Source organism: Eretmochelys imbricata, chromosome 4 (assembly GCF_965152235.1).
Source record: "Eretmochelys imbricata isolate rEreImb1 chromosome 4, rEreImb1.hap1, whole genome shotgun sequence".
Lineage (NCBI taxonomy): Eukaryota > Metazoa > Chordata > Testudines > Cheloniidae > Eretmochelys > Eretmochelys imbricata.
In genome coordinates this window covers 94303671-94328260 of record NC_135575.1, presented here as the reverse complement: position 1 = coordinate 94328260, position 24590 = coordinate 94303671, and the positions used below count along the sequence as shown (strand labels likewise).

Genomic DNA, 24590 nt, shown 5'->3' with positions numbered 1-24590 from the left:
CCTGCCCCATTTCGGCCCCCCACTGCGGCCCCACTACCCGTTTGCTCCTTTCTACCCCCCCTACTGTGGCACGACCAGAGAAGCTCTGTTCCCCCTGCCATGGACCTGGGGCCACAGCAGAGAGTGAGAGTACTCCTGCCCTGAAGCCGTGGCAGGGAGTGAGAGCTCCTTCAGTCCCGGGGTTGCAGGAGCGGTCCAGATGCTGGGGCTTTCCCTGTGCTTCTGCCAGGGAGTGGGGTCGGGTATGGGGGCTTCCCGCACTCCACCCACCTGGGCACTTCTGTGGCAGATTTCTGCTGGGGGCAGGGCGCCTATTTTTCCAGGGCCCCCAATTGGCCGGGCCCCTGGGGACAGGCCCCATCGGCTCATTGGATAATCTGACACTGATAGGAACCAATAATATGAGCATCTCAGCAGATCATAGTCACTGTAACAGGACAGAGGAAGAGATACAGTCTCTCAAATAACTAGTTAGGACTGAAGAGCTGGCAACCAACACTTTGAACTGCACACAATAGCCTGTGTGGAGCATGGAGCGCTGGTGTTATCAGATCAAAATGACTTACGCTGTTCGATAAGCAAATCACAGCACACTGCACTTGTTGAAACTTCCAAGTGCTTTTCAATGGTAGCCCCAGTGAAAGTATGTTGCACTGTTCTGGACTGTTTAGAAAGATATTGCTAACTGTGGCAAGGATCATAATAGCAAGAAATGGTCTCAGTCTTTGAGCCAAAGCATTATATATAATTGCTTTCATCTGGAATTCCAAGAATGGGAATAAACTCAAGATGGTAAGCCATATTGGTGAAAATCAGACATGACATACCTTCAATAAATGGCATAGTCACAATTATGGCCCATACCACTGAATGTTTTCTATCTTCATATCAGCATCATTCTGTCTCATCTTGGTTGAACATAAACTAGTTTGATCCTGTCTGCATCTCCTCTATCAAACTCTGAGTAAGCAAAGACTATGGTATCCATGTTGGATGAAAAAAGATGTAGATCTGAGTGTCTTCTGCATGTTGATGACACTATAGGACAAAACATCTCACAATCTCCTCGTGCTGCCAAATAGCTACATTGAACCTGAGAGGAGATAAGATGGAATGCTGGAGGACTCCATATGAGAGCCCCTTGGGAAAGAAAATGTGTCTTTGCTACCTTTTGGGATCTTTCAGAGGAAAGAACAAATTGTCTGTACAGATCTATCTAAACCTTTGGTCAATACAATCAAAGGTTGATGAAAAGCCTAACTAAATCAGCTCTCTTCATTGTTTGAAGGAGATAGATGGTATTGTTATCCTTGGGTGACTATCAAAAACTAGAGTTATAGGGACTGAAGAAAGAGGGAGATTATTGATTTATGGTAATCACTAAAGCTGTTAACATCAAAACAGTCTCTTGAGTGAGAGGCACTTAGTACTGGAGTTAAAGGTGGCTGGCAACCTTTAATCTTGAAAGGAGGCATTAGCAAGTCTCACTAATAATGGGTTTTCAAGCTCCTTGTTGATGCTGGAATACATCTCCCCTAAGATCTCACTTAGACCATGTCCACACTAGAGACCTTACGGTGGCACAGCTGTACCAATGCAGCTGTGCCACAGTAAGATCTCCCGTGTAGCCAATCCATACCAATGGGAGAGCATCTTCTGCAGACATAGTGCTGTCCACACCGGCACTTCTGTTGGTGTAACTTATGTCACTTGGGGGATGTTTTTTTCACACCCCATAGTAACATAAGTTATACCAACAAAACTGCTAGTGTAGACATAGCCTTAGTAAAATTGTTGACTGTAGTTTGCTTGCATAATGCAAACATAAACTCTCCTGAAATGAAAATGAATCTTCACAGTAGTGGCTGGGGGACTTGTATTTAATCAGCGCTAAATCTACATCATACAGCTGATATTAGTTAAATATGAAGAGTGTTTGGGCATGCAAGGGAGGGAAAGAGTGGCTTGCATTGCTTTCCAGTGATGATGCCTTCCAATTCATTTGTGGCACTGAGGGCTTCTGGGACTATCTATAACTGGTCTTCCTCATCTGGAAGGGTGGTCTGCCAGAGTGGGGTTAAAGATAAAGTTGTTAAGGCTGTACTCAGCAGACCAAATGAAGAGAAGTAAATCATGTATGTTTTTTGTTCTTTTTTTCATAACTTCAGAACTTCTCTTGAAAGTTACATGTTCAGCTTTTCAAGTTGCTTATGACATTTCATGACTCATGAGTATCTCATTACTGGAGCAAAGTAAAATAATATGTGAAAGACAAAACAGTGTTCTTCTCAGTCAGGTCTTCGGGGGTTTGTCTTCTAAGCAACACCAAGCGAGTACTGCCATGTACATTGGCCAGACTGGACAGTCTCTACGCAAAAGAATAAATGGACACAAATCTGACATCAGGAAACATAACATTCAAAAACGAGTATTAGAACACTTCAACCTCTGTGGCCACTCAGTAAAAGATCTAAGGGTGGCAATTCTTGTTAAACCCTGGATTTGTGCTGGAAATGGCCCACCTTGATTATCATACACATTATAAGGAGAGTGATCACTTTAGATAAGCTATTACCAACAGGAGAGTGGGTTTGTTGGGGCGGTGGGGGGAGAAAACCTGGATTTGTGCTGGAAATGGCCCAACTTGATTATCATACACATTGTAAGGACAGTGATCACTTTAGGTAAGCTGTTACCAGCAGGAGAGTGGGGTGGGGGGAGAGAAAACCTTTTGTAGTGGTAAACAACCATTTTTTCATGGTTTGTATGTATAAGAACATCTTCTGTATTTTCCACAGTATGCATCCGATGAAGTGAGCTGTAGCTCACGAAAGCTTATGCTCAAATAAATTGGTTAGTCTCTAAGGTGCCACAAGTACTCCTTTTCTTTTTGCGAATACAGACTAACACGGCTGTTACTCTGAAACCTGTAATTTTGCAACAGAAAAGCTTCAAAAACAGACTCCAAGGAGAAACAGCTGAGCTTGAATTAATATGCAAACTAGATACCATTAACTTGGGTTTGAAAGAGACTGGGAGTGGCTGGGTCATTACACATACTGAATCTATTTCCTTAAATTAAGTATCCTCACACCTTCTTGTCAACTCTCTAAATGGGCCATCTTGATTATCACTACAAAAGTTTTTTTCTCCTGCTGATAATAGCTCATCTTAACTAATTAGCCTCTCACAGTTTGTATGGTAACTTCTAACTTATCTGTGTATATATATATATATATATATATATATCTTACTATATGTTCCATTCAATGCATCCGATGAAGTGAGCTGTAGCTCATGAAAGCTTATGCTCTAATAAATTTGTTAGTCTGTAAGGTGCCACAAGTACTCCTGTTCTTTTTGCGGATACAGAATAACACTGCTGCTACTCTGAAACCTGTCAAGAGAGTACTGAATATTTAGAAGTCTTCTAAACATCATAGGGTGTATCATCCCCAGGTACAGGAAAACCCCAAGAATATGAACCTTCAGAGTTTACCTCATAGAGTTCCTTTCTCATCGCCCCTACAGTATATCAGAAATGTTTCATAGGCCTGCCAAGACCAAGTGGCAGGAGGAGATGAAACTATACATATTTTCTTAGAATTATGTGGTTGTGAGACCCCTTTGTGTTATACCTAATGCCCCCTTTCACTTCCGGCAGTACAGCTCACTAAAGAGTTGTGCTGACTGCCTGTGGGCTGACCCCAGCACTGAATAACACAGGGAATTAATGCTGAAACTGTCAGCATTGATTCTTGTGGGTTTGCAGGGGGATGATGCCAAGTAGAGTAGTTATTCTCCATTTTTGCGCCATCAATCCTCAAGCTCATATGCCCACCCATATCACACTAATGAGCACAGTGATTAGAGATGGTCAAAATTTTTCATCCAGAACTTTTTCTCCCCCAAAAAGGCAGATTTGAATCAACCAAAACATTTAGGGAAATTGTGGAGATTTTGGTGAATTGTTTTAGTCAAAACAAACAAAGAAAAAAAGTTGGAAATGTTGAAACAAACTACTTTTCAACCAATTTTCAATTCTGATAGACAGTGAGGCATAGACATAGGAAGGCCACATAACAGGCATTTCAGCAAAGGCTTCTGTATGAACAGGAAGAGATTATTTAATGGGACTGAGAGGAGGAAGTGCTAGATGAGAAGGGAGTGAAGTACAAAGAAAGGTCTATTATGTAGGCAGGAGCAAATCTGCAGAAGATTTTAATACAAAATAAGGCAATTTTGAGCTGGATCCTGTAATGAATGGTGAATCATTGGTAATGATACAGGATGATGGTGGCCTAGTTGCATTTCTTTGTACAATACATGTATGAAAGTGGGCAGCAATATTTTGAACATGTAGGAGTCTAGAGAGCGGGGACTTGGGGACAGACATGTGCTAGTTAAGTCAAGAAGAAAAATTAAGGAAGATTTCGGTGGTGATGCTATGAAGGCAGTAGAAAACAGGCAGTGTTGTGGAGCTGGAGATAGGCAGGTTTGCAGATGGAGCGCTCGTGTTCAGAGATTATGCCAGATTATGGTTAATGGAGACAAATTGGGGCATCTAAATTAGGGAGGGAGATAGAGGAACTGGAGCTGTATAAGATGAATAGTAATGGGTTACAGAGCAGTAATTCTGCTGGTATAGTTTAGTCAGATATGACTTTTGCAGATTATGCATGCAGGTGACCTGCAAAAAAAACCCAACAAAAACCCTAAAATATTTGCTTTGTCATGCAAAATTCAATGTGAGAATCTGTACCTTTAATTTAAAGGTATATTTCTGGTTATTAATTTCTCTTGCAGTCTGGCAGAAGCCCAGATGGCTCTTGAAGACACAAAGACCAAATCAGCCACTACCCTTTTGGCCGCAGAGGATGAAATTGTTCATCTAAAAGCAGCGTAAGAAAAATGTGATGTACTGTAGGGCTATTTGTGGTGGCAGTAAGGCAGCAAGCAAAGACACAGTTTGTGATTTGTTTGTGTTTTGTTTACATTTTTATAATGCTCAATTCCCCATTGTCCTATGCTACTTCAAATAAAGGGGAATAATTCCTCCTACTAACACATGAGACCAGGAAAAGGCAAAGCTTTTATGATGTGTCTTTCCCCTTTATAAAGTTGACTGGCTGATCCTGATCAGTTGTCTTCTAGACTCTAGCAGTTGGATACAGCTCTTTTGGCTGGATAGGCTTTGAGGGTTATTTTTCCCTCTGTGTTCCTCTCTCCAGTTGTCTGGGTTTAGTTACAGTTATTTATGCACGGGTACTTCACTAATAATCTCTTTTTTATTTTTCACCTCACTTTTCTTTGGAGCATTTAGAGATATAGCCCATTAGTTGCAGTAGGTTTCATTATCTCTCTTGGCCAGAGAATACCCAACAATAAGCATGGTTTGGACACATCTGGCTTTCTCTTAACAGCCAGTTGGTTAGAGCTTTGGCTCTGTGTATAGAGAGGCCCTGTAACTTAGTGGAAGTAGATCCATGGTGTGAGGTCCCATGTTGGTTGTATGTCCAGTGTGAGTAAATAATGTGTCAGAGTTCCCAGGAGTGTCATATGCAAAACCTGAGGTGTATTACCAGGAGTGTTGTATGTAAGACTTGGTAGATAATTGTCCCCCTCTACTTGCCATGGGTGAGGTCTCAGTTGGAATACTGTGTGCAGTTCTGGGCATCACAAACTAAGAAATATGTGAACAAATTGGAGAGAGCGTCAAGAGGAGAGCAGTAAAAATTATAAGATGTTTAGAAAGCATGACCTCTGAGAGAAGGTTGAAAAAATAGGACCTGTTTAGAGAAAAGAAGGGACATAGAATCACAGAATATATGGAAGGGAAGCTTGAGAGGTCATATCTATTCCTGTGCACTGAGGCAGGCCAAGTATATTTAGACCATCCTGACAGGTGTTTATCTAACTTGTTCCTAAAAACCTACAATGAAGGGGATTTCACAGCCTCCCTTGGTAACCTATTCTTATACTCATCTATCCTAATAGTTAGAAAGATTTTTCTAAAGTCTGACCTAAGTCTCCCTGGATATGGATTAAGCCAATTACTTCTTGTCCTGTGAACACAGAGAACAATTGATCACCATCCTCTTTATAACAGTCCTTAACATATTTGAAGACCATTAACAGGTCCCCCCTTGGTTTTCTTTTCTTAAGACTAAACATTCACAGGGTTTTTTTAAAAAACTTTTCCTCATAGGTCAGGTTTTCTAAACCTTTTATCATTTTTATTGCTCTCCTCTGGACTCTCTCCAATTTGTCCACATCTTTCTTAAAGTGTGGCTCCCAAAAGTAGATACAGACTCCAGATGAGGCCTCAGTAGTGCCAAGCAGAGCAGAACAATTACCTTCCACATCTTCCATATGACACTCTTGTTAATATACTCCAGAATGATATTAGCCTTTTTTACAATTGCATCACATTGTTGACTTATATTCAATTTGTGATCCACTATAACCCCAAGATACTTTTCTGCAATACTACTGCCTAGCCAATATTTCCCCTTTTTGTGTTTGATTTTTTCCTTCATAGGCATAGTAACTTTGCACTTGCCTTTACTGAATTTCATACTGTTGATTTCAGATCAGTTCCCCAATTTGTTAAGGTAATTTTGAATTCCAATCCTGTCCACCAAAGTGCTTGTAACCCCTCCCAGCTTGCTGTCGTCCACAGATTTTATAGGCATACTCTAGTCCAGAGGTGGGCAAACTATGGCCCGCGGGACTGTCCTGCCCAGCCCCTGAGCTCCTGGCCCACGAGGCTAGCCCCCAGCCCCTCCCCTACTGTCCTCCCTCCCCTGCAGCCTCACCTTGCCGCGCCGCCGGTGCAATGCTCTGGGCGGCGGGGCTGCAGAGTCTGGTCTGACCCGGTGCTCTGTGCTGCGCGGCACGGCTCCCTGTCCTGATGCAGCCGCGCTGGCAGCCACTGGTGCTCCAGGCAGTGCGGTAAGGAGGCAGGGAGTGTGCAGGGGGTTGGATAGAGGGCAGGGGAGTTTGGGGGGTGGTCAGGGGTGTGGATGGGGTCAAGGTGGTTAGAGGGTGGGGAACAGGGGGGTTGAATAGGGGCAGGAGTTCCGGGGGGGGCAGTCAGGAAGGAGAGGAGGGGTTGGATGGGGTGGCTGGGGGCAGTTAGGGGGGCGGTCAGGGGACCAAGAGCAGGGGGGGTAGATGGGGCAGGGGTCCCCAAGGGGCCGTCAGGGGGCGAGAAGCGGGGTGGGGGAGGACCATGCCTGGCTGTTTGGGGAGGCACAGCCTCCACTAACTGGCCCTCCATATTATTTCAGAAACCCGATGCAACCCTCAGGCCAAAAAGTTTGCCCGCCCCTGCTCTAGTCATTAACAAAAATGTTGAAATGTACCAGACCCAGAACAGACACCTGTGGGATCCCACTAGATACCTCATCCTAGTTTGACAGCAGAGCACTGATAATTACTCTGAGTTTGGTTTTTCAACCAGTTGTGCACCTATAGTAATTTCATCCAGACCACATTTCCTTAGCGGTGACAGCTTAGTTGACTAGTTAATTCATCCTTCTTATCTCCAGGTCAATGCTATCTTTTAACTAGCAGAAAAGAAGTTTTGATCTAACAGGATGTAAGATTCTTCTGATATTTGGCTTTTCAAAAGAGGTGATTTAGTCATGCTTGTTAAGCAAGATGCCTGCACTCTAAATGTAAATGGCAGTGCTCCACTGCTTGAAAATAATGGGGACCTTATATGCCTAATAACATTGTAGGAAATGGTGTAACTTTTCTTCAGTTCACCTTTTCATTCAGGACATTTAAGATAGAGAGTGGACTGTTCCTGACAAGAAACCAGGCCATAAAAACTTTTAAATCACATCCTGCTCCCTCAGAAGAAAAGCCTGGTGGGGTTTCTTGCAGCCCAAAGAATTGACCCCAGCATTTCAGGTTGATTAAGAAGTCCATTCTTTCAGTTAGCTGGTTGTTGTACAACTGATGTACTGGAAAGAAAAGGAGAGTTCTTGATTTTAGGAACATTCCAAAATTTCCATGCTTGGGTAGGTAAGGTTTAGCCATATATCTTTATAAGACACCTATCAGCATGGTATGTAAGTACCAAGATGGACTAAGGTGTTCTTTCCTAATCAATGGATTGTGAGGCTGAGAATCATGTTTCTGCCTTAATCCAGTTGGCTCTGGTTACACCTTAGGTGTGCCTGCCAGTCTGGAATCCATGACAACATGTCTGGATATTGTGTTCTGAATGCATTTTCCTAAGTGTCTCTCTAACTGTGGTTGCTTAGTCATTGATCACCTCAGTTTCAGCTCTGTCTGGCTGTTCTTGTCCCTGGATCTAATACATAATCTCACCTGATGCTTGCAGGATAACAGTAATTGGCAGAACTCAGCGATGATTCCCAAATAGGTGCTGGGAATAGATTCTCAGATACTAGCCTTTTGAATGGAGTGCCAACTTGGGGCACAAAGGGACCCATGCTTATGGTCTTTCCTAAAGATGGGCTCCCTTCATCTATTGGGTAGAGACGAGATCATGCAACTCATTGCTTCAACCTGGAGCTTAAGGCCAGGTAGTTGGGATCCAGATAAACATACCAGCATAAATTGAGGTTTGGGGACAGAAAGCATAAAGATAAATGCGTGAGGCCCCAGCCCACCAAATCTTCTTGCAGCAAGAGAGGAATTTTCTACCATTCTCAGTCATTCATGGGTATAGTAGCCCTGAATTTCATGGCAGTCTGGCCCAGTGAGTCAGATCTAGCTAGAGGAATTGAAACTGCATGAGTCCTTATTCTTAATATGTTTTAAATTACCTTATAGGTTCCTAAATAAAGTGCAAAGTAGCGAGAGTTCTGTTTTTCATATTCTGAGAATCATTGCCTCTGAGGCTGAATACTTCCATCTGTAGATACTTCCCTCACCTATGAAAGGATAGCCTATTCAGCAGTCATCTCGGTTGGTTACATATATACACTATGAGGCAGATCCTCTGATTCATAGACCTGATGGTCAGGAGGCTCCTGGTCACCTTTGATTATCAGCCCGGTTCTTGAGCAGGTGCACATGAAGTTTTTTTGAATGGTTATCTTGCTCTTCCTGTGTGTAAGCAGGTTATATGTTCCACATCTTAGGTTCTGTGGCTCTTTGATCAAGGCTTACTCCACACAAAAAATTAACCTCATGATCTCTAACAGGTGATACTTGTATACCTTTCAGATCATTACAGATTTGAGCATTCCTCCTTTGAAAGACAGGTCCTGTATGCTGTAGTTCATCCATTTTCTCCGTTTTTCTTAGCTATACCCGCTGTTCTGATACTGGGTACCTGAAGTTCCCATTTGCCTAGAAGGACATAGAAGGATCTTGGAGACTGGTAATTTCTGATCTGTTAATTTGATTTCTCCAAATCCTGTACATAGAAACCCAGACATCCATTTGCTGTTGTTGTTGTGTCTGGATGTCAGATAGTTGTCCTGGATTTTTTCTGAATTTTCCCTGTAGATTTTTTTAAGCTGAAGAAGATCCAAACTGATCAGAGCCAGGCAGCCCACTTTTAGAGAGAGTGATGTCATAAAACTTTGCCTTTTTTCTTTCTCTATCTGCTGGAAGGAAGTAGCTATATCTATGTATCTGGTTTGGTATAGTGGAACTTAAACAGGATAGAACCCCAACTGAAATCAATGGGAGTTTTTCCACTGACTTCAGTGGGAGCTGTATCAGGCCCTGAGACAAATACATGATTTCCTCCTTTCTTTCCTGCCTTCACTGCACTGTGGTTTTTGTTTGTTTGTTTTGTTTTTGTTCTGTTTTTGTTTTCCAATGATACTGAGAAATTATGCATAAATGAACAAGAGAAATTTGTTCTTTGGTTTCATGGCCCAGAACAGCTGAACACATTCAGCAACTGAACGTTTTATAATAATTCATGTATGGTATATTACTCTACGTGTCTGGTTTTTTCTTTAAATGAAAAATGCCAGGGTATTTCTGAAAGGACTTAATTTTTAATGTATATTTTAACCCTATGAAAGAACTGAAACTGCTCTGATCTCAGCATGCTTTCATCAACATTTTTCTCCAAAGACGCTCTTATTATCACTGTGCTTCTATGTCAGTAGAGCAGTAATTAATCTGGATTCTGGCATTGTGTGTCTGTTTTTTGGGGGCGTCTAAAACTGTATTTTAATCCTATTCAGTCTGTTATTCTTTTCTTGAAATTTTATTGCTCGGTTAGTTATTATTTTGTTCAATTGATCATAGTTAAGGAAGGCTACTGACTGTTTAATTTGGCTTCCTTTCTAATTGTATTCCTTTTTTATTTTAAAAAAATCTGATTATTTCATAGTGCAACTTTTAGTTTTTAATGACCACTCATTCTCACACTCTAGAATTACCTCTCATACTGTAATCAGCCAGGCACCATTAGTATGAGGGTTAAAAACTCTCTCACTCACTGATGCGCTTCTGGAAATGACAGAATTTGAATGGGTCATTTGAGGAGAGTGGAACATCAATACAGAAAAAGTAAAAATCTTACAAATGAAGATGAAATGGTCAGCTGGAACAATTTACAATAAGCAGAACAAACAAAGGAGCAGAGGACGTGCATCCATTAGTTCAAGATAGAGGCTACTTAGTCTGCTCCATCTAAATAGAGGGGAATCAATGTTGGTTAAAAGATTAATAAGTTTACCTTAACAGGCTTGAATAAAACAGAATGAAGGAACAAAGTGCCAGCCTTTATAATATTCTGTATTTTTATATAATAATTAATAACTTATTTAAATAGTTAATTGGTAAGATTTTTAACTTTTTCTGTATTGATCCACGATTCTCCACAATTGACCATTCAAATTCAGTCATTTCCAGAAATGCATTGGTGAGTGATGGAGTTTTTATGACTCATATTGATGGTGCCTGGCTGATTACAGTATGAGAGGTATTTCTGGAGTGTGAGAAAAGAAAATTCACAACATTCTTTACAAACTAATTTATGTGAAAACTTAAAGCCTGAAGAAAGCTAAATACCAAGGGGCCAAAAAACTGATGAGGTATTATGAGTGATTAAACCATGATTATGATGAAGATGAACTATTTGTAATGTGGAAGCATCAAGAGGCCTCATCCTGATGGTGCTAGGGGCTGTATAAACATATAAAGAAAAGATGGTTGCACCCAGTTACACCAGTGCTGAATTTGGGCTATTGATACTACAATGGAGCATGTTTGAGTTGCTGAAATTGACATTCTGTGGCCCTTTTGATTAAACACTAGTTTTCTTGGTCTTATAGCTCTGGTGTTGTAATTTGCGTTAGCTTTAGACACTTCACACAGAATTTCTTAGGCCGTACAATTTTTTAAAAATTAACTTCCAGCAGTTTAAGTTGTCCATTTTATTTTTAAATAGCATATAGAAAAGTTTAAGAATCTACTGTAATTTTTTTACCCTTTAACTGAAAAGTTCTTAAAAACTGCAAATTAATCAGCAAGTAAGCATGAATGTGTGGTAAAACTGGTACCTTTTTTAAACAACAGATGAGTTTTTAAGGAATGCACATGGATGTCCATAGCTGCTTTTCAGAATGTTGTTGTGATTTTTCACAGAACACCGTATTTACCACCATTTGTTCCTATTAATGATTTAGGAACACCCACAGACCTAATATCTCCTACAATACCCATAATGTTCAGACCTTTTTAGTGTAAGTGGGAAACCTGATAATGTTCTACTGATTTTGGATCAATAGTTTTATAGAGACTGTATAATATTTATTAAATAGAAAATTTAAAACTTAACTCCCACTCACGCTAGACTAGCATTGAAAGGGGATAATGTCAAGGTTTTCAAAGCCTAGAGCTTGGTCTACTGTATATGTCCCATAAAGTGGGTCTTTTCTTCTAGTGCTTTGTTTTTCTTTTCTATATCTTTAAAAAATTAATCCAATATGTGGTGGCTGCTCTTTTAAATTTGTGACTTAGTGTGGGATTAGCAGTGAACATAGCAGGGTACACGTACTCTAAATGGCTTTAATCTATAACACGTGGCATTGTTTTTCTTATGAGTAAGGCAGGCACCTTTTTAAGAAGGTCTCTGAAGGTGCAATAATTATTTGCAATTATTATCTGCAGTTGCAATAGTTATTTCAGACAAAAAAAGATCGAAACTCTTCAGATGACCTATATAGAACTACAGATGAAGATCATCACATTTTGTACTTAAGCATCTTGACGGGTGTGCTTGTGAATAGTGTTAATTGACAAATTGAATTAAGACCGCTACTTTTTCCTTGTCTGATTTTCTTGTGTTGTTATTGCAGACACCCTGTCCTTCTGACACCCTGCGTTGCCTAGTCATGATAATTGTTAAGGACACTGTGGCACATGAACTGCATGGCACTGTTTTTCCTTTTCACTACTTTCTTCTGAGAACATAAAAATGGCCTTACTGGGTCAGACCAATGGTTCACCTAGCCCAATATCCTGTCTTCCAACAGTGGCGAGTGCCACATGGTTCAGAGGGAATGAACAGAACAGGGCAATTATTGGGGGATCCATCACCTGTCGTCCACTCTCAGCTCCTGGAGTCAGAGGGTTAGGAACACCTGGAGCATGGGGCTGTGTCCTTGACAGTCCTGATGAATGGCTATTGATGGACTATCCTCCACGAATTTATCTAATTCTTTTTTGAACCCAGTTATACTTCTGGCCTTCACAATATCCCCTGGCAACAAGTTCCCCAGGTTGACTGTGCTTTGTGCGAAGAAATACTTCCTTATGTTTAAAACAAACATTCTGCCTATTCATTTCATTGGCTGGCCCCTGGTCCTTGTGTTACGTGAAGGGGTAAATAACACTTTCCTATTGGCTTTCTCCACACCAATCATGATTTTACAGACCTCTACTGTACCTCTCCTTAGTCATCTCTTTTCTAAGCTGAATAGTCCCAATCTTTTTACTTTCTCCTCATGTGGAAGCTGTTCCATACCCTAGTTCCTAATGCACCTAAATCTTCCCTCCCAGAATTATTGTCTCATTCATGCAATGATACCCTGCAGTTCTAACTGGCGCTGCATGTGGAACTGGGTGCATTTCAGAGAATGCTACCATGAAGGTCCTGGACTTTAGTCTCTTACCTAGTAGCCTAAATTTGGCCTCCAGGACCCCTCTCCTACCTTTCTCAATGTCATTGGGACCTACATGTACCATGACTAGGATTCCGTGACTTTCTGTGACCTTTGTGACTTCTTCAATGGTCAGTGTGGCTGACCCCAGGGCCGCCCATGCAGCTGGGTCCGGGAACAGCTGCCTAGGTGGCCCTCGGGACAGCCACACTAGCTTCTGCTGCAGCGCTGCCCCTGGGTAGCTGTCCCCAGGCGGCCATCCAGAGCAGCTGCAGTCCACGGTCCTGGATGGCCATCCAGAGCAGCCATGGTCCGCGGCCCCCAGCAGCAGTCCCCAGACGTCCTCCCCTAGCAACCGCCCTCCTCCCAGCAGCAGGCCCCCCCCACCCCCCAAGATCTAGTCACAGGTATTTTTAGTACCTGTGACTAAATATAAGTCATGGACAGGTCATGGCTGTGAATTTTTGTTTATGGCCCATGACATGTCCATGACTTTTTACTAAAAATACCTGTGACTAAAACATAGCCTTAACCATGACCCACCAGCTCCTCCCTGGCACTGCACATATGTCTATCTAGATGTCTTGAGAGGTCTGTATCTTTGCACCCAGCAGGCAATTCACCATGTGGTTGTTCCAGGCATCACAAACTCAACATTATATATTTCTAATAATTGAATCCCCCATCACTATTATCTGTCTTTTCCTAGTAACTGGGGTCCCCTCCTCTGGAGGGGTATCCTCCATGTGAGAGGATACCCTGATGTCATCTGAAAGGAACTTCCCAACTAGGAGATTGTTTCCCTCCACTCCAGCTTGATGTTCTTCTTCCCTAAGACAGGCGGGGTAGAGGGGGGGATGAGCACTCTCCTATGTTCCTAAAAGTCACATCTATGTACTTCTCCCTTAGCTCCTCCAGTTCAGCTGCTTTGCTCTTCACAGCCCAGTTTTGGTCTTTGATGCCCATGAGTTGCTTGCACCAAATGCACACGTACATCACCTGCCCACAAGGCAGGTAATCATACATGCTGCATTTAGTGCAATAAACTGCATAGCCCCCTCTCTGCCGCAGGACTCCTGCCTGCATTATTTTTACTCTTCCAGGGTTTATTTATTCTGTTTCTTTTTTGTTTGTGTGTGTGGGGGTGTTATTGGCCTAAGTTAGGAGCATGTTTGTTTGGCATATCTGCCTCTCGCATGCCCTTGCTAAACTCCCTTGCAAAACTGCCTGGTTTGCTGCTCCTGTTAGTTCGCTCCTCTGGTCAGTTATTAGCTAGCTTTTTAAACCCCTTTTCCCTCTGAGTTAGTCATTCCCCCTTGTCAAGGGATTATGATGCATAAAAGTTTTCCTTCCCCCACCCATCTCTAGAAAAAAACCCACTAGTTTTCTTTCCTGATTATTTATTTCATTAGAAATATCTGCTCCGCTCTTGCCCTCTTTGCTGGAATTCCTTGTTGAAGGAATTGGAGGACTTGACTAGTGATGTCACAGGAAACGAACACTATGGGCAACTTGTCCCCCTCATATGAGGCAGGAAATTTCCTTGCCCTTGCCACAGTGGCTGTTCTTACATTACATGTAGATCTTCCCTCCCTGCATTAGAGGGAAAAAGATCTGCAGTTCAGGTGGCAGCCTCATTTGGTATCGCTAGTCAAGTCCTCCAAAGATCTCACCAGTAAAGAAAGGGAAGGAAGGACATAGAAAACATTCAGAGTTTTGTTTGGTTTTTGGAGTAGGGAGAAGCAAAGGGGAAAACTTTGAGACATCTGTTATACATAGTAAAGGGCAATATAAACATGTATAAAATTGCTTTGCAGGGCTTATAACAATGTTTAAGAATCATCATTATCTCTCCCTCTTTTGGGGTGAGGGAGAGCTTCAAGTTACAGTCTCCAAAAATCTTGCCAAGGTACTCCTGCAGAGAGAGGAAAAGGAGGACCTGATGTAAAAAAACAAACAAAAAACCCAAACACCTTTTTAAAAAAGTTTGAGACTCTAATTAATTTGTGACACACAGGAAAGAGACTGACCTTGTTCACCTGACATGGTCCTAGAATACATAAGGGTAATTAATATCCCCTGTCACATGACAAAAACAACAAGGAGTCCGGTGGCACCTTAAAGACTAACAGCTTTATTTAGGCATAAGCTTTCATGGATAAAATGTTATAGAATGTCCAGGAAGACTGAAGTGTTCTCCTACTGCATCTGAAGAGGTGGGTTTTTTACCCATGAAAGCTTATGCCCAAATAAATCTGTTAGTCTTTAAAGTGGTACCGGACTCCTTGTTGTTTTTGTGGATACAGACTAACACGGCTACCTCCTGATACTTGTCACATGACAAGAGTCTGTATACACAGAGTAGCAGTTAAGGGGGAAAAAACAATTTTGGGTTGGTTTTGCAGTTCATTGCTAACTATGGGGTTCCCTGTGTTTCTCTCTAGAAGTTAACGTCCCCATTATTTTTACAAAGCTTTTTGTATTTAATGTGGATTAATAAATAGGGCATTTAGATTGGTAGAAGGGCCCCCTGTGACCAGTTTTATGTTGTTTAAGTCTGAAGGCTTCCCAAGCACAGGAGGAGAGCGCTCTGAGGAATCTGGATCGTCTGAATGATTATGAGCAACAGGTTCAAATACTAAAGGATGAGATTACCATCCTGGGTGCCCAAAAATCTGTTCTTCACAGCAGGTATGGACCCTAATTTGACAAATCTTTAAAACATAAACAGGAAGAAAACCAAAAACTGAATTTATGCTCTCCCAAGCTAGGATAACATAAGTTGAGCTGCTACTGAAGAGGAAGAGAAATTGCAAATACATAGTTTTAGACTGAAAAGAAAACATAAATTAAATTTCCCCATCCTATAATGAAGCAACATAAACTTTTCCACCAAATGTATTTTGAAGGAAGAAAGCGGGGAAATGCACAAATATTTTCATTTCAGCCTGTTATGTTGAGCTTCAGGAAATGTACCAAAAGGACAGCCTTGCAGAAGCCACGAAACTTCTTATGGGCAGAAGCAATGCGTTATTTCTTGCTATAAGGCTTTTGGAGCACCATGCCATTCCAGTACAAGACTGTTTGCTAACTGTGTCTTTTAGTCACTGTAAATTGGTAATGGAAGAGGAACAAATTCCTGAAGTTTTACTTTTTAAAATTCTGTTTCTCTGGTACAAAGTGCTTACCTCCACACGCTTTTGGAACTGCTTTAACTATATTGATTTAGAAACCAGTTTATGGGAATAAGCTATACTGAGATACACACCTTTATCTGGTATAACAGCATCCATACTAGACTTTGTACATCTTTAACAATATCAGTATAAAACCACACCCTTAAGCAAAATAGTTAAATTAGTATAAAAACTATGTGTAGACCAGACCAAAACATTCTAAAGGTAATGATGTGACCTTAAAACTACTTTTCATCACTCTTTTAGACTTGCACGGAGTCGCTCTCCTTCTCCAAGGCCCTGCCGAAGTAGATCACCTAGTCCTCTACCACTCAGGAGCTGCTCACCTGGCCGAGCCAGGCTTACAAATGCTGCACGTCATGCCCACCTGGTGGCTCGCTTTAGTGATATTTATGCTCAAGAACGCTTGGATGCACAGACCCTTCTGAGGACTTATATCGATGATCTGGAGACAGTGCAGAGGATAATATATGTTGCAGCTATGGTATGAAATGTTTATAGTTTTTTCCATTACAGTTTGTGCACGTGACAAATAATTTATGTAAAAATAATATGACCTGGCTGGATTACGACTTGCTTCACTTGATACTTTTTGTTGTTGTTGTTGCTATTTTTCATTTCAATTCCCTCAATTTAGTATCCTTTTTATCTTTTCCCTAAAACATGGCATCTCCTGGCTGCCGGGCCCATTGTTATTACTCTGAATCACACCACTTCATTTAAACTAGTTTCAAAAATGAATATTTATGAGTGACTAAGACCTGTCCATAGGATGCTTCACATTAAGTCACGTGAGATAGCTAGATGCATGTTTTCTGATTGTTCTGGGTATCATATAAGAACCCAGGTAGGTAGATAGAGCAGGAGACTGGGAGTCAAGAGGAGTTCTTAATTCTATTCATGGCTTTGCCACAGCTCACTTTATGGCCTGTGGCAGGTTGTTTTACTTTTCTGTGCTTCATTTTCTCCCTCTGTAAAATTTATGTAGTATTTAGCCATAGCAGAAAGATATTGTGAATCTTAGTGGATATGGTCCTGAGAGGGATTGAGCACCTGCAGCTCCCATGGATGTCCCTGGGATTTGTGAGTGCTCAGCACCAAGCCTTGATGGCAAGCATTGCTGTGTAAATGCAAAGTGTTATTTTTCCCCAAACTAGCAATTTTCAACCAAATTACACAATCAAACTACAAATCCTCTTACTAACAGACAACGTGTACTGCTGTAGACATGTTATGCTATAGAGCTTAAGATTCTAAGTACAACATCCTGTCCACTGACATCTTTGAATGTGTTAAACTGCAGTACTTGATTTTGCAAGTGATGGAATCTTATGGAAAAATAGAAAGTTCTCGCTGGAAAGTCTAAAGCATTCTAATCTGATTTGTCATCTGGAATTTAAAAATAAATGTGATGTATCTGAGAATACCTTCCCTAAGGTGTATTGTTTCTAAACACCACCATTTTAATATGAGAATTTTTCTCCCCAGGAAACTATAAAGACATTTGGCAAATTTATCCCTTGATATCAGTGAGGTTACTCTGGGAATATGTCTGGGCCATTGTTTGAAAATCAAACCTATTTTCTTGCTCACAGAGTTCTAAATATAAATGGCTGTTCTAACATTTGCAGGAGTCTTTCCATGCAGCGAAGATGGCCTTCAGACAATTCAAAATGCGTGTGAGAAAGACTCTGTCTCTGACTCACTCAGGGCCTGAATCACTTGAAGACACTGTCCTGGATTATATAGTTCGCCATGAGGATCTATATGATGTTCAAGCCAGTGTCAATGTAAGTCAGAGGCAATGTGAAGCCTGACTATTAATATTTTGTACAAACCTGCAATCCATCTTACTTTGAAGTAGTTTTACTAGGGAGAAGATAACAGCATTAATTTCATTTTGTTATAGCAATAAGTTTTCTCATACAGTAATATAACATGCTAGTGTTTGTATCTGTTTGATATATTTTTATCTGTGACTGTAGTGTCTGTTTTTGCAAAAGTAATGCCATTTGGAAAATAAAATCTAATTACAGTAAATAAAACAATTGTATGATGCTTTCAGTGGTAGTCTAGAGAGCATTGTACTGCACTCGAAATCAGTATACCAGTCATAGGACTGATGTCATCATTAGTGCTGATACTGTGATGTCATTTTAGAAATACATCTTTTAGAGGTAATAGTCCCTGAAATAACATAAGACAGCATCTTTGGTGTTCTGTGTACCTTTTATTAAATGGGGTTTTGTGGTAGTGAAAGTTAGGAGGGTCAAGTGTTTCAGTATCGGCCAGTCTGTAATTAGAAAGCTTTGGTAAGCTCAAATTCATCATCACTAGTGAGTTACTAGATATGTTATGTTTATTTTCAGGAAGTAATTCGTGCCATGAATATCAATCCTAAGATTTCATTCCCACCAGAAGTTGACTTCATCATGATCAGCAGTTTGATTCGGGAGTTGTGCCGTGTAGCTTTTTCAATGCAGACCTTGGTTCCTCCCCTCGATATTGCATTTGGTGCAGATGGAGAACTTTTTAATGAGAGCAAGTAAGAACTCTGAAATATTCAGTAATAGACTCCTACCATAGAAATTAGAGATGGAAATGACCTATCATGCCACATAGCCCATCCTTCAGCCAGTTCAGCCTATTTACATTAAGGTTTAAGATTGCTGGTAAACTTTACTTGTTTAGTTTGAGTCCTGTTTCCCTACTATGTAGCAAATTTGGTAGATAATTCAAGGGTTGTAGAGGAATATAATTTCCAAAGTATGCAAACTTTGGGCAATATATTTCACTTATTAGTCACTTTTTCAACCAACAGGGCAACAATTTTATCTATAAACTCCAGTCTCATGTGTATATTTGATTATAACACCTTTACTAAAAATATAAGAACTACCTTTCTCTCACTGCCAAATTCCCCTCTGCCTCCAGTGTTTTAAAAATATTTTTCTTGCTACTTCCTCCATTGTTACTTGGCCAATTAATTAGAAGCAAATTTCCAGTGAGCTCTGACAGATGGTGCCTGCCTTCAAGGGTCTCACAAATCTCAGGATTCTCTGCACATCCTTTCTGGCAGCTGTTCTGTGGATTCTTAGCTCTCTTGTGCCCCATCATTACTTGCTGCCACAGCTCAGTATGGAAGGAGAAGCCACTCCTTAGAGAAGTGAAAATCCTTTGTAGAAATGGGATTTTCTTTAACATTTTGTGAACTAGGGTTTAAGGGCTCTTTCAAGGCTCACAGTTGGCTGCTGTGTGAACTGATAGAGAATCCTAGAGCACTTCTGAGGCCTTCCAAGCAGGCACCAGAGGCCACAGCTCAAAGGAAATTTACTTTCAAGGAGAAAGAAGTTAAGTAAGGGGGAGAAAAGGAAGGCAACAACAGCAAGAAGGTTTAAAATAATTACTTTAGAACTGGAGGGAGGCAGAGGGGAACAGTGAAGTAGTCAGGGAGAGAGAGGAGGAATGAGAAGAAGGTGAAGCTTCAACGGGACAAAAGCAGAATCAGACATGATCAGAAGACATGGGGTTAGCCAGCTGCTGACCAGCCAGCTGTTTTGGCTATATTAGAAGGGCAATGGCCCCTAACTATTTTTAGTGTTATCACCCTTTCTCAGTCAACTATATGTGTTTGGCCTTCAAAAGACCAGGGAGGGAGACAGAATATAGAACCAATACATTTAAAAAACCCCTAACAATTTCAAAAATAGTTTTTCTAGACTTAAAAATGTCACTGGTTTATAGGTCATTATCTCAGGATCTTTAAGGGCAGGGAAGAAGTCATGTGTCCCACTGGAAAGGTGGAACTCTCCAGTGCCTATGGGTAGATAGTGCCTGTTTCTAGCCCTCATGGATCATTAGATACCAGACCTTAAATATGTTTTTAGTCAGGATTGACCATTGCCCATCCGGCACCTAAGACCAGGGTAACTTTGGGAGTGGAAATGTTAAATTTTAAATTATTTAAAAAGAAAGCATTGCAGCAGTTTGAAAGTACTCAGAGGTTTTAAGGTACATGAAAAGTGCAATTTATAACATTGATATCACCAATAGACATGTGATGTAGATAGCTTTGTGTATATGTGTTTATATAATATGCAAGTATCAATAAACAAGTGTGCTGACAGAACCGTTTTAACACAATGATAAATTTTCTCTTGTGGCATAAAATGAACAGCTTATTGTTGCCATCTGTGGCTTCTGACAAAACTAAATATGGAGGGTAACTTTATGATGCTACTGTGATAGACCTACTGAAACCTGTGACGTTGGGGAGACTTTTGGTCTACAAGGCCTCAGATTGAGGGAAAGTCCTATGTTTAACATGGAACTGTGGGGAACTGACTGTGGGCAGGGAGGGAGAAAAAAAGATAGACAGAAGGGATTTGTTGGGAGTGTGCAAAAGTGCAGCAATTACTGGGAGGAGGAGAGATTGAAAGGATTGGTGTCTCCCAAGGTAACTTTGCTGGGGCCCCCAGAATCCTAAATCTGGCCTTGCTAACTAGTGTGCCCAAAATCCTTTAAACTGATTTCTTTGAAGGAAACTGATATTGTCCATTTAATATTTATTCCTAATTCATTTTTATTGTTGTATCTTTAATGATAAGCAGTCCCAGGAAGATGTAATATACTTTGATTATCGAAAACTGCACTTCATGTTGCCTGTCAGTGATGAAAGGGCTTGCACCTGGGCTAAGCAGGTGTGCATCTGATGTGAGAGATTATTGTAACAAAACTTCTGTTGGCACTGGCAGGCCACATATACCTATGTTAGATGAGTTTCACACAAGTACATTCCTCTTTATACTTTATTTTTACATGTACCACTGAAATATTGTTAAGAAACATATTTACAAGCTATATTAAATATTCTGGCCTTATCAAGCGTAGCCATCACTCGTTTCTTTTAGCATTGACATGGTAATATCCTCTTTGCTGTGTTTGAACAGATACCGTCGCAGCTATGATTCTGATTTTACGGCTCCCTTGGTGGTCTATCATGTGTGGCCTGCTCTGATAGAAAATGATTCTATTATTGTGAAGGGAGAGGCAGTCTCAAAGAGAGGTGCTCTGGTATGTACCCTTGGACTTGCTAAGGAAAGTCATCCTATTTAAATTCTCATGCAACTCTACTACAGGCAGAATTATTGTGTATCAAATCTTGATATTTATTTAGGGCCTGATCTTGTCAACACTTACCATGCATTTAATTTTGTGCATATGAGTAGTCTCATTGGCTTCAACATGCCGCTCACGTGCTTAAAGGTTAGCATGTGAAATGTTTGCAGGATCAGGGCCTTAGTTAGGGAAATATTCTTCTATTCATATACTTAAGCCTTGACTTCAGCAAAGTAAGGCTGTTCCCAAATTTAGTTTGAATGAATGTACTTTTCTTAATATAGATCTGTGTCATACTGTGTTTTGTTGTAGTGGTCTCGCAGGAGCAGGAGTAAAAACAGAAGCAGAAGCCGCAGCATGAGCCCTATTCTGTCTCATTCTGCAAGCCCCAGCCGCACCTTGGTACAGTATAACACATCAATCATTTTACACTCAATATAATTAACAGAATCTAGGCATTCTGTAACATTACAAGCCATACGCACATGTTGAACCTGGGAAATAAACATTCATATTGACAATCTTGCGTGGAGTAAGATGAAGCATTATACTTACAAATAGGTACTTACATACATCTGTTTCTGCGTGGTGCAAAATAGGTGTTGAGTGTTACCATTTTAGTCAAATATGTAAAATTTGTTGATAAATAATGTGGTCAATTGCTTGACCACACTTTGGTTTGTTATGAAATATATTCAAGTGGCCAAAATAATTGTCAGTCAGGTGTATTGCTCTAAGCCAATAATGACCGAGTAAAGGAAAATGGTTCTCTGTGATACCATTCTCCGGGAAGTTGTCTTGTGCAGCAATGTTACGTTCACCTTATGCAGAAGGTGAGCTCCCAAAATTCCATGTTTCTGCTGGCATTATTTCTATGATGATTTTACAAGTTACACATCTCTTGATATATCACTGAAATCCAACCCATATGTTCCAGTTCCTTCACTTTTTGTTCTGTTCCTTCCTTATCTTTGTTTTGGATACTAGCATTTAAGGTACTGGTCCATGAAGGTACTTCCCTGGATTGTATTAAGACACACAATAAATGTATCTTCATTTTGACAAATTTCCTATTTGCTTATGCCAAATGCTTACTTTAGCAAATTGCAAGGAATTATGGGATACTTACCATAATCCTGTTCACTTATGCTATAGGCAAGTTTAGGCTACCTCACTATTACAATATTTGTGCATAAAGTTATTGGTGCTTAATACATACTTATATGGTGTGTGTGTGTGTGTGTGTGTGTATGTATTAGGGGCTCACCTTCTGCATAAGGTGAATGTAAAATTGCTGCACAAGATGACTTCCCAGAGAATGGTATTATGTAGAACCATTTTCCTTTACTATGTTTATCAGTACCGTACACGGCTAGCGTGTGTGTGTGTGAGAATGAAAAACTATATGGTAAACTATCCTTATTGCAGATCAAGTGTAGACTAATGAAAGTATTGATAGATTGTTGGTCTTATGTATATTATTTGCCGTCCTCCCTGTCCAGTTCTTAGGGTGACGAGATAGAAAGTGTGAAAAATCAGGACAGGGGGTGGGGGGTAATAGGTGCTAATATAAGACAAAGCCCTGAATATCAGGACTGTCCCTATAAAATCAGGACATCTGGTCACCCTACAGTTCTACAAGTCTCCACCTTCTCTGACTTCCAGTCTCTCCTAAATTATCAAGTACAACCACCCAGAAGAATTTTAGGGCCCTCACACTACATATAAACAGCACATTGTCCCTTCTTCTTAGAACTAGCAGTCTAAATTTACCCTCTAATGGAAGGCAGGAGCAACAAATCAGTGAGGTGGGGATAGGGAAGAAAGGACTGAGCTCCCAAAAATAAGATTATGGGAGTGTGCAGCAAATATTTTATGCAATTTTTGAATGATATTTGATATATTTGAATGATATTTGACTAGTTACAGATATATATAATTTTAAAATTGTCGAATCATATTTATTGTGTGTCTATCTATCTATCATTAAGGTATTTATTTAATAAATATTATATAGATGGAATGTGTGGGGAGGTGATTTATTTTTATATATAAATATACATATACATACTGTGTGTGTGTTTGTGTGTGTGTGTATAAAAATATGTGTGGGTGCATATAAGAAATAAATGCCTTATCATTAACAATGCCTTGGTAGACTCACTTCTTGTGGGTGTCGTGAAAGAAGAATGAGAGGAGGTAATTTGCTGAATTAAGCTTGAAGGTGGTATAGAGAGCCCTTCTCCTAGTTGCCTGGCTGTTGGGTCTTGCCCACATGCTCAGGGTCCCACTGATCACCGGATTTTGGTGGGGAAGGGATTTTCCCCTAAACCAGATTGGCAGAGACTTGGTGGTTTGTTGCCTTCCTCTGCAGCATAAGGCACAAGTCACGTGATAGAATCATCTGGGTTTATCCTACTTAATCAATTCCATACCATTGAGGGGCTGCAGGCATTGGTAGCACCTCAGTCTCCCCTGTTCTCTGCCTGGGGCACACAACCATCTAGTCTTCTGAGGACTGAAATGCTTTAGTCTTACCCAAGTTACTGGGCTCAGTACAGGGTACCAGGGTGAAATTTAATGACTTGTGACATACAGGAGATCAGACTAGATGATTTAGTGCTCCTTTCTGGCCTTAGACTCAATGAAATCTCTGAAATCCACCCCAGTATAAGCTCTACTTTGCATCATTCGTGTAGTAATATCAGTGCAAATTTTCTGACTGTAGACAGACCCTGAGATGCTTGTCTGGAGTGTAATGCCTTTTTTGAACCTGGTCTGCTGACTTGCTCTTTGCTGTTTGCCTTGCAGTTACCTCGAAGTCGCAGCCCTTCCCCAATAAGGAGCGGAAGCCCAAGTAAGTGGGCGTATTCAGTACACAATGCCTCCTGGTTTTCACATTAAGTGCTTGAAAGATTGAGTAAAGAGATCAAATAACACTGTGCTCGTCTTTGTCTCTGACACACTTGTGTTGTTTTTAAAATGAGTGGCCCTTCACTTTTTCATTTTGTGAAAAGGCCGATGTTTCTGACTTTTGTAGAGCACCTTCTTTCTCATCCCTTCCAAACTGTTATCACAATGTCTCTGACTGCTAGTTGCCTTTATTCTATGGCCAGCCAAGTATCCCCACAGCTTCCTACAGAACTGTCATATAGTAAGTACA

The 24590-nt window shown here is 40.7% G+C and overlaps 1 protein-coding gene across 1 annotated transcript in view; it reads left to right on the top strand.

The window, feature by feature from the left end:
- Window positions 1-24331, top strand: part of SPATA18 (spermatogenesis associated 18) — a 38991-nt gene extending 14660 nt beyond the window's left edge. The window contains exons 5-12 of the mRNA XM_077814578.1: window positions 4807-4902; window positions 15669-15803; window positions 16556-16793; window positions 17941-18099; window positions 18679-18854; window positions 21259-21382; window positions 21740-21829; window positions 24239-24331. Coding sequence (XP_077670704.1) covers window positions 4807-4902; window positions 15669-15803; window positions 16556-16793; window positions 17941-18099; window positions 18679-18854; window positions 21259-21382; window positions 21740-21829; window positions 24239-24331 — 1111 coding nt within the window. The remainder of the gene's footprint in view (window positions 1-4806; window positions 4903-15668; window positions 15804-16555; window positions 16794-17940; window positions 18100-18678; window positions 18855-21258; window positions 21383-21739; window positions 21830-24238) is intronic.
- Window positions 24332-24590: the final 259 nt, after the last annotated feature.